General features: G+C 44.3%; 1 protein-coding gene across 1 annotated transcript; it reads right to left on the bottom strand.

Annotated features, from left to right (window-relative positions):
* Window positions 1-281: 281 nt before the first annotated feature.
* slitrk3a (SLIT and NTRK-like family, member 3a) lies at window positions 282-6,361 on the bottom strand. The gene is made up of 2 exons (XM_020527265.2): window positions 5,297-6,361; window positions 282-3,831 (listed from the first exon to the last, which is right to left on the bottom strand). The coding sequence occupies exon 2, from the start codon at window positions 3,755-3,757 to the stop codon at window positions 1,133-1,135; it is 2,625 nt and encodes an 874-aa protein (XP_020382854.2). The 5' UTR covers window positions 3,758-3,831; window positions 5,297-6,361; the 3' UTR covers window positions 282-1,132.
* Between the last annotated feature and the right edge of the window lie 2,891 nt (window positions 6,362-9,252).

The following is a 9,252-nucleotide window of genomic DNA, read 5'->3' as shown; positions in this document are numbered from 1 at the left end:
TAAAACAAAATAATTAAAAAGAAACTAAAATTTACCAAAAGATAGCTGAGCAGAATTACCATCGTGTTAATGTCCAATCGCCTTTGCAATACTTTGTCTACTGTGCTTGAAGTCTCAGAAACTGCTAATACCATTTTAGAGACGGTAGATTATATTAAGGCAAAACATTTCTAAATATAGTGGGTGGACGAGAGAGACTTGTTGTAAGACATATTAGATTTGATTCTGGAATCGGGGGTTTTCCATTTTGCAAATTAATATCTTGTGTTTCCTTCGCCTGCTGTCGTTCTATTCACATACAATCTCTACATGTCACTGCATAGTTTATCACCTTTTTATTATGAAAGCTTTACCAGACGCAGTCACTACATTGAGTTAACATTATTACCTTTACAATGATTGTTCACAGAAATTACAGAATAAATATGCACACTTCGAAATCTTTGTGTGTGTTTGAGAGAGAGAAAACATTAAAAGTGCTTCTTACAAAGCTGTTAGTGGTATAAGCATGAACATTGACGAGCTTTTTTTAAGAAAGTGCATTGTTTATAATAAAATCTTGGCGTCATATTCACAAATTGAAATCCTTAGATGCGTCGTAGAGTTTTTTTTAATACTCCTCTCTTGAATATAATATATATTTATATATAATATAAAAAAATTAAATAACACTGAACGATAGAGCGTTGCAGTCACTTTAATTACCAAGTTAACTTCTTGTCATTTGAGCGAGTTATACCCCGGCAGCTTTACACATGCAGCAAGACTGCAGTCAATGTTTCACAGATTATGCTCTCGACGTTCATTTGGGTGAGAGAGGGAGAGAGCAAGAGAGAGCCATCACTTCCTGCCAAATAAAGTGAACAAAGTCGCTGCCAGTAATGAATAGGGTTATTTATATGACGGTCGATAACCAGCCCTCTATATGACTACAGACGGCACAGTCAGTTCTCGTTACCATAAAAAAATATGATTGATATCATTGCTGGCTAAAGTCTGCAAAGGCACTTCATTGAGTATGATTTGAATATGGCCTTTCGTCCAAAGCAACCTAATGAGGGGATGGCGGATAATTTCCCTTTACCTTCTAAAACATGCTGTGTTTAGGGGTTCGTTTCTGTTGGTATGATATCTAAAATCGGTATGATGTCTTCTCTAGTACTTCGAGGTAGTCTGGCTTAGTTTGAAGTTTGGCCCTTAACTCGAGGTATTCGCTCTGGGTTTGGTCAGGATATCCCCGTCCAGATGAGCCAAAAAGAATCGTTTCTTTAAACCTGGCATCTTGCTGTAAGTCAGGATATTGCATGCCAGGAGGGTGGACATGTAGCTCTTTTAACTTGGGCACGGTGCCATAGAGGCAGTCCACAAAGCCAACCGTGTGAGCTGCTCTATCTCTGTCCAACACACTGGGATAAATAACCCCATTTTCTGGAAAATTTGCAAAATCGTTAGTCTGATTGATCGTTACTATGGTATTAAGGTTGCTGTTAGACAGTGACGTTTTCCATTCCTTGTCTTTCTCCAGAGTTTTGTAATTAGTATTATTTTCCTGAGTCTCTGCGAATTCCTCCTCCATTTCACCCTCACGTGGTTTATAGATGGGATTGTTGCACATTTGAGTGACGGGGTGGGGGATGTAGTCGTAAACGTGGCTGGCCGCTTTCTCGGGTGAGTTGGCAGCTCTCTCCTCGAAGATTCTGCACTGCATTTGCATACCAGTCAGGTCTACGTCCTGCCGTCTCCTGAAGGGCGATTTCTTACGCCTCCTAAGCACGAAAGCGAAGAGACCCGCGGCAATAAATACAGCTGAAATGAAAATTATCAGAAGGCTCAGGATCAGGACTGAAAGAGGAATGGCGCCACCTTGCGAAGAGAAGCCGAACCCTGTGGTTGTAGAAATCACATTACCATTTCCCTCGGAGCCGGGCACGGCCGGAGAGGCAGCGACATGTTTCAGTTCGGGGCATAACACCTCGTAGTCGACCATCTTCAGGTCCACCCCGCTTAAGAACTCCGGTGTCTCGCACAGCACGTTGCCAATCAGTTTAACTGTACTGATCTTTTCCACCCACTGCTTGAGAGCAATCAAATCGCACGAGCAATCCCAGGGATTCTGGTTCAGATCGATCTGTACAATGGAGTCCAAATGCTCGAGCACTCCACTCACCGGCAGATACAGAAAGTAGTTATTTCTCAGGTTCAGCCTACCCAAAGAGGTGCCCGTGAAAGCGTCCGTGGGTAGAGTTCGGAGAAGATTATTGTTGAGGAACAATAGCTGAAGATTGGGCATCAAGCTGAAAGACGCTGGTTGGATTTCCCTTATGATATTGTATTCAAAATATAGGTATTCTAAACTGTGCAGCCCTCTGAACATGCCGGGGGTGAGACGTTCGATTTCGTTGTTGTTCAAATACAAGGTTTTTAAATTTGGAAGATTCATGAAAGCACCATCTTGAATATATGACACACTGTTGCTCCCCAAATGCAAAAGATCCAAACTGGAGAAATTCCAGAAATCTGATCTATAGATTTTCTGAATTAGATTCTCAGTTAAATACAACTTCTTAGCGTTCAGCGGCCTTGGTATTAATTCAGACATATTTTGGATCGCTTTATTTTTGCACTGTACTGTCAATCCCAAATCATTGATATGTAAGCTACAGGAACATTCCGTGGGACAGATAATAGGGATGGGTGGCCTGGTCTGATAGCCTGCAACTATAGGCTGATTTTGTCCCGAATAAACGCTGCGTAGAGTTGGCTGTGCTTTTAAAGTGTTTGGAGTCTTGGTTGCTTTTGGTAATTTACCTGATGTCTTGTATTCAACAGAAGAGGCCGTGTATGTCACTGATAAAGACATAGAGGAAGGTTTGGTAGGCCATGCATTGTCGTTACTGGAAACAAGCTGTGGGATTCCCAAGCTGACCTCTACCTCCACACTTGAATGAATCGGGCACAATTCACTTCTCCTGATCTCCCTCAAATCCTTGCCATGGAGATGGAATGGTGTTTCACACGTAATTTCCCCGACAAGAACCGTGTACGGTATGCTTTCTAGCCAAGATTTCAATGGCACAATGTCACATGTACAGTTCCACGGGTTCTCCTCCAATTGGATCTCCATGAGGCGCCGGCCAATGTATTCTAGTGTCCCCGCGTAAGCCAATGACTTTAACCTATTACCACGCAGATCGATGTGGGTTAAGGAAACTGCCCTGAAGAGATTGTGCGGTAGAAGGGGTATCAGATTGTCATTGATAATCAACACTTTCAGTTTGTTGAGGTTCCTAAATGCACCGCCATCAATCCTCTTCAGCACGTTGTAGTCGGCCTGCAGATACTCCAAACTCTCCAAACCCAAGAATGTATCATTTCGAAAAACCTCTAGTTTATTTTCGTGTAAATATAAGCGTTTCAGAAGTTTCATGCCATTAAAGGCACCTGCCTGAATGTCCTGCAGTGCGTTGTTTCCAAGGTTAATTGATACTGCGTTAGTTAGAAACAGAAACCCGTTAGAATAGAGTTTCCTCATAGAGTTTCTTTGTAGGTAAAGTTTAAACGGTCTTCTCCACGACTCGGTTATCTGACTAATATTTGTAAAACCTTTACTTTCACAGTGTATTTGCAAAAGACTCTCCTTTTCTTCGCAGTAGCATGGATCAATGCAAGGTTCATCTAACTCTTTCGAGTCCTCCATCAGTGGAATCGACGTACTCCATCCTAGAGCTATTGTGCTTAAAAGGGTTATCCAGAACATCCTTTTTCTTTCCCTCTGTTCAGCTAGAGGTACAGCAGCTATTAGGCGTAGGGGAGCTCCTGGAGATGCAATGACTGTACACAGAAGACACGTAGAAAATGGCATTAGATTTTAGAATTCCCTTGAGAAAACCACTGCGTCCTAACAAATTGAATCCATCCTTTAATTGTATATAGATACCCCAATCATACATACAGACACCTTCTAGATTTCTCTACAAACACACAGAGTATTCTACATAAGAAAGAATGTTATACACCTCTTTCAATACCCACAAAACAAAGGCACGAATATATTGCAATTTCTTGGAAATATGAAAGACATTTGACAGCATCCCAGGCGCATACGAAGATAATGACATTTCTGCACTGCCAATAAGTAGCTGGGGAATGATTAGTATTTCTCATTTATTTTAATAGTTTTTGTTTGCTTTTAAAAAGGGGAGAGAATGAGGAATTGGTGAATTACTGCGAGAGAATAAAAACGTCTGAATGTTTGATGATGTCCAATCCAGAGAGTGTGCAGAAAACTGGGCTGCACCGTGTGTTGGGAACAGCCAAATCTGTGTATTGTCCTCATTTTTCTCCTTGGAATAAAAGCAGTCTGATATCTCCCAATTTAATCCAATCATGTGCACTCTAAACCCGGAGTGACAGACACCAACCGTATGATTGCTGATGTGAAAACTCATTTACTTTGGGGCGGGGCGGGAATCTATCAATTTAGAGGTTTGCAAATTGCAATATATAAACATTTCCCACATATCCATCTTAAACTGTGGAAGGATTGAGGTCAAACACAGCAGAATATCACCGAATCAAAACCTGGTTATCTGATGGGTTATTCTGGTGCCTACATTTGCAGACCCTTTGGCAACGACCGTCAATCGGGTCGGGCTTAGAAAGGATCTTGCACATCTTTAGATGCTGTGGTGACCAGCTCTACTAGCCCGTTTTATTAGATAGAATCAGAGAAAAAGCCGACTTTGCGCATAACTATGACATTACATTGTCCCTAAGTAATCACGGATTTGCTTATTATAATCTCCCCACATAAAGGTGAAACGCTGACAGTGACCCTGGATAAAAAATAATGGGTATTTTTTAAAAAAAAATCACTTCAGACGATATACGTTTGAACAATTTGTGTTTGTATTTGCATTTTTTTAAACAAAACACCTTAACCTGCGCTGGAGAGCGATGACAGCTCGGTAAATAAACTCAAAAGGTTAATGAGAAGGAGCGGAAAATCGGGACAATGGAAAGGGAAGTTCAAAAATAGAAATTCCTCCGGTGCTATTGAGATGAGGATCAAATATGGTACACGGAGTGGAGAACACAGAGGTAAACCGGGAAAGACGCAAATTCCAATAAAGGCATTTAAACAATCTGTTACTGTCTTACCAACCAGATACAATCATAACATTATTCTATTAGGAACAACGCCTTCAAGAAACCTCACTGCAATAGCAGCCCCGCCACTGAATATTTTCACACAATGGAGCCGTGTCTAAAGTCTCTAATACAGCAGTCTACTTACCGTCCGTAGCCGATTTTAGTTCAAGAAGTGAAAAGAGTTGAGGATATGCTCGAGCTGCCTTCACTCCCGTTGTTGAAGAGTCTGAGGAAAATGCCGACGTGATAAGAATGTAAGTGAATCTTTAGAATGCAGCTCGCTCCCCCTCCCGCTCTCTCTCTCCTCCTGTCTCTCTGCCTCTTCAATGATGGCTGTGGAAAGTCTGCCTCTAGCTCACCCCCAAGCTGCAGGGACCGTTCGAGGCTGCTGCTTTCAGCCAGTGCACCAGCACATTTGGGATGTTCAGTTGCATCGGAAAATCACTTGCCCTCGACCACTCTCTTGATTTTTTCTTTTACGTCATGGGATGAGCTTTGAGGACTTAGCGGCTGACTGAAGCGAGCCAGGACTGTGTCTGTGTGTGTGTGTGTGTGAGAGAGAGAGAATGTGTGTGTGTGTGTTAAAGAGAGTGTGTGTGTGTGAGAGAGTCTGTGTGTGTGTGTGCAGGTGGGGGGTGAGTGAGAATGTAGAATGCGCTTGGCACTAATTTTTTTTTGGAGGGGGTGGTAAACATTTACTTCTGGCTTCTCTCACGAGATTTTCATCGACTCAGTCCTTTTCTTGCCCTTCCCGAAGAGTTCGGAGCAAAGGAACGGGAAGAAGTCAGCAGCGCCCGGAATAGCATCTGTTTTAATGGGTCACCAGCGGTTTTCTGTTCGACTGGAACAGTCACGATTAACATGCAGGCGTTTCTAGCGAGACCGTTGACTGGGGGATGAGATCCAGAATCGTCCGCCCAGGGAGGGTGTTGGGGGGGGGGGTACTCAATGCGTTCCAGGCTGACTCCCAACAGATTTCGCCCCCCGCTTTCCAACAGCACACTGACAATCAGAAGGAGCCCGCAGCACCGCACTCTTCCGGCTTTAATCTGATTTATTTATCTCCCACTGGCGCGTTGCTTGGTTTCCCCTGCACCAAACACTCACCGTTTATAAAAAAAACACGATGATGACAGTTCAACGTCGTCTTCGCTAAAAATAAAACCCCGTTATCCTTGTGTTTGGCGTGTGCGCTTGCTGTTCAGGGATTGGGGTTCATTACAGTCACAGAAGCAGTTTGTAATCTCTCTCTCGCTCGCTCTGACCGCCTCCCCCCCACCCCTCCCCTGACCTCCAGGATCTGTTCAAATCCTGACAGGGCAAGAGTCGGAGAGAGGCTTAAAGAGGCCGCGCTGTCGCCCCACTGTGAATTCAGAGAGCGCTGAATGAAGCGGGTCGCCAGTGCTAATCCCAACTCCAGCCCCGCCTCACACTGAAGCTGCACAGGGTCCGTTCATACAAACTGACTCCCGGGGTCAGCAAATATGATCCAGCAATTCAAAATCAAGATGGTCGGCACTTTCTGCACCCACGCTCCTTGCCGTGCTTCGAGACACTTACTTTATTTTAACATGCGTCGAATTGTACGAAAGGACTGAAAAGACTTTCTGGATGCCCCATCCCTGATTGGTTAGTCGGAAAGCAGCAATCCCTGGGACACGCTGTTCCTTAAAGGGGTAGATACACCAAGGTTGAAAAAACTGACTCGAAACCATCGCTTTCTGGCGCAAAACCCGCCGGCGGTCTCTTGCTGCGAAGCGATTGTGTTCAGGAATGGCGATGACTGCAGTCAGTGCCCCAGCTCTGGGGTGTATTGCACCGGCCAGGGCGCCACAGCACCTCTACAACCAGCTCGTTCACTGCGAGAATGGACCCGCTCCAGCTGACGCTTTCACCCAGCCGATTAGCATGCAGCTTTTTTTTCAGTTGGACAATGACCTCAATCGTACCCCCCCAACAGGTTTTTTAAGGGGTGTTGGGGGGAGAGAAAGCCCGTTTATAATGACCGTGTGGCAGTTTAGACATAGCGCTTATCTCACTCACAGCTCGCCCCGAGCAGCTGCAACACCACAACCATCTATTGCACTTTGCAAATATTTACTTCTTACACCGCGGGCGAGAACTGTGTGAGTGCGCTGCAGGATAGTGAACTGGGGCTCACCAAGAGGCTACTGCTATTCCGGACGTTTAAAAGAAAGATATATATTGGCATTTCTTGAAAAAAAAGAGCTATCACAAATCTGTAGAGGCTGCTTGTAAATATTAGGTGTCATGGCAAACTCGGGTGAACAGCAGTGGCCAGGCTAGGCTAATGTCTTCGGTTCAAGGGCTAAATATCTCCATTAGCGAAACAATTTAGCAAAAGTAAACGCGACCCCGCCCCCTGTTGGACCCGAAAACGGCAGAACCCGCCCACCCCGGCACGTTCTGGAAAACATGTTTATTACAGAGAGGTGGTAAATCTCACTCACGACCTCGGTAATTTCCCAGTTTGATGGGTTACTTTCCAGCAGGGCAGCGCCCCGGAGTCTGCGCGGAGATTCCGCTTTGCTGCAAAAGACATTTTGTAGAGTGGCAGGGAAATCAGTGCGAACGAGCCATCAGCGAGAAATCGTTATTCTCATCGTGTTAGCCCTGATCCTTTCTGCTCCTTCCCCCCCAACCCCACTGTCCACGCGGACGTGTGTTTGCACTTAAGGACTGAAGAAATCCACTTGTATAGAAGAACGAGTGACTGTAGCGGCGGGAATCACCCGTTATATTTTTGAAAAGAAAACTCTCTTTCATTTCTACCTACTAGAAGTCACTATTGAGTTTTCTCGCCCGTTTGCAGGAGCGCAGGCAAATTCAATTCCCTTAACCCAATCAGGAACTCACGAAGGAATTCAGACTTGCACTCTATCGGTTTTTATAAGGTGCATGCTGATGGAAAGTCATGACATGCCACATAACTTCAAAATAAACTCAGTGATGTCCGATTTTAAATTTGAGGGTTCCAGTCTACTGATTTGAGTGAAACACCTTTTATTTTTGTTTTGCAAATACGTTCAGTTATTTAATGTTTTATTCTTGTGTTGACTGATTGAAGTGTTCGGGGACAATACCATTCATGTCGGATGGAGGGAGCAGAGTGTGCTAGTGCTCACAGATGGCGCTGTGTCATTCCACTTTGTTTTGACAGCAATCAGACTTGCAGATGTTAAACACACCGGCCATCTGAAATAAACTTCAGCGGCCTCATCCTCCACCTCCAACGGTAGGGCCATGCTTCAGCGAAGGTGACAGGTTGTCCCTTCACAGCTAACAGAAACACTGTGAGGCGGAGTCTCAGCTGGAGGAGATGTGCACTGCCATTCCTTATGTGAAGCTTTATCACTCCTTTCCCTAATTTCTCGGCCAGTTTGACGAATAAGACCTCAGATAGAGGAGGACTAAGTCGTCGGTACATTCTCAATTTGTAATGCCGGGGGGGAGGGCGGTGGAGGGGGTTGCGTGCTGGTGTGTAGTCTCCTCACATTCGGTCAGTCTGGTTTATCGCCTGAACGATAATCGTCACCAGCAAGCTGCATATAGATGCATATAGACCAGTTTCAGCAGCCATCCGATAAGATGTGATGAACTCAAGTGCCGCCCCTGTGTCTGGAATGGGCATCGTCCGAAACATAAAGATAAAATTAACTTGCCTATGTACAGCACAACCCCAAAAAAAACCCACTGAAAACAGCAAATTGGCTCTCCCTTCTTCTACATTCACAACCTTTTTAAATAATAGTTACACAGCACAAATATGGACAAACACATGATTAAATCAGCCAAGTGGTTCACAAAGTGTTGATATCCTGCACAGTGCTTTCTGGGTTCTGGCACAGAGAATGGCACACATAGAATTGCCAATCCTCCAAGCATTGCCCTGAGGTCTTCATACATTGAAGATTAATCTCTAGAAAACTCCAGCGAACAATTGCTGTGGGGGAACAGGAAACAATTTCCCCCAATTCCTTGCATTTTAATTAATTACGTTTCCTTTTTAAAAAATTGATAATTGAAAATAAACGTGTTTTAACATTGAAGCAGACAACAAGGAATCTGTTTCAGTGGGGA

Source organism: Rhincodon typus, chromosome 13 (genome assembly GCF_021869965.1).
Source record: "Rhincodon typus isolate 14 chromosome 13, sRhiTyp1.1, whole genome shotgun sequence".
Lineage (NCBI taxonomy): Eukaryota > Metazoa > Chordata > Chondrichthyes > Orectolobiformes > Rhincodontidae > Rhincodon > Rhincodon typus.
The sequence above is the reverse complement of the archived record's forward strand: the minus strand, read 5'-3'. Positions and strand labels throughout refer to the sequence as shown.

What these genes read in the sequence shown, in the direction of transcription:
- slitrk3a (XM_020527265.2), bottom strand. Translation starts at nt 3,757, where the DNA reads ATGTTCTGGATAACCCTTTTAAGCACAATAGCTCTAGGATGGAGTACG.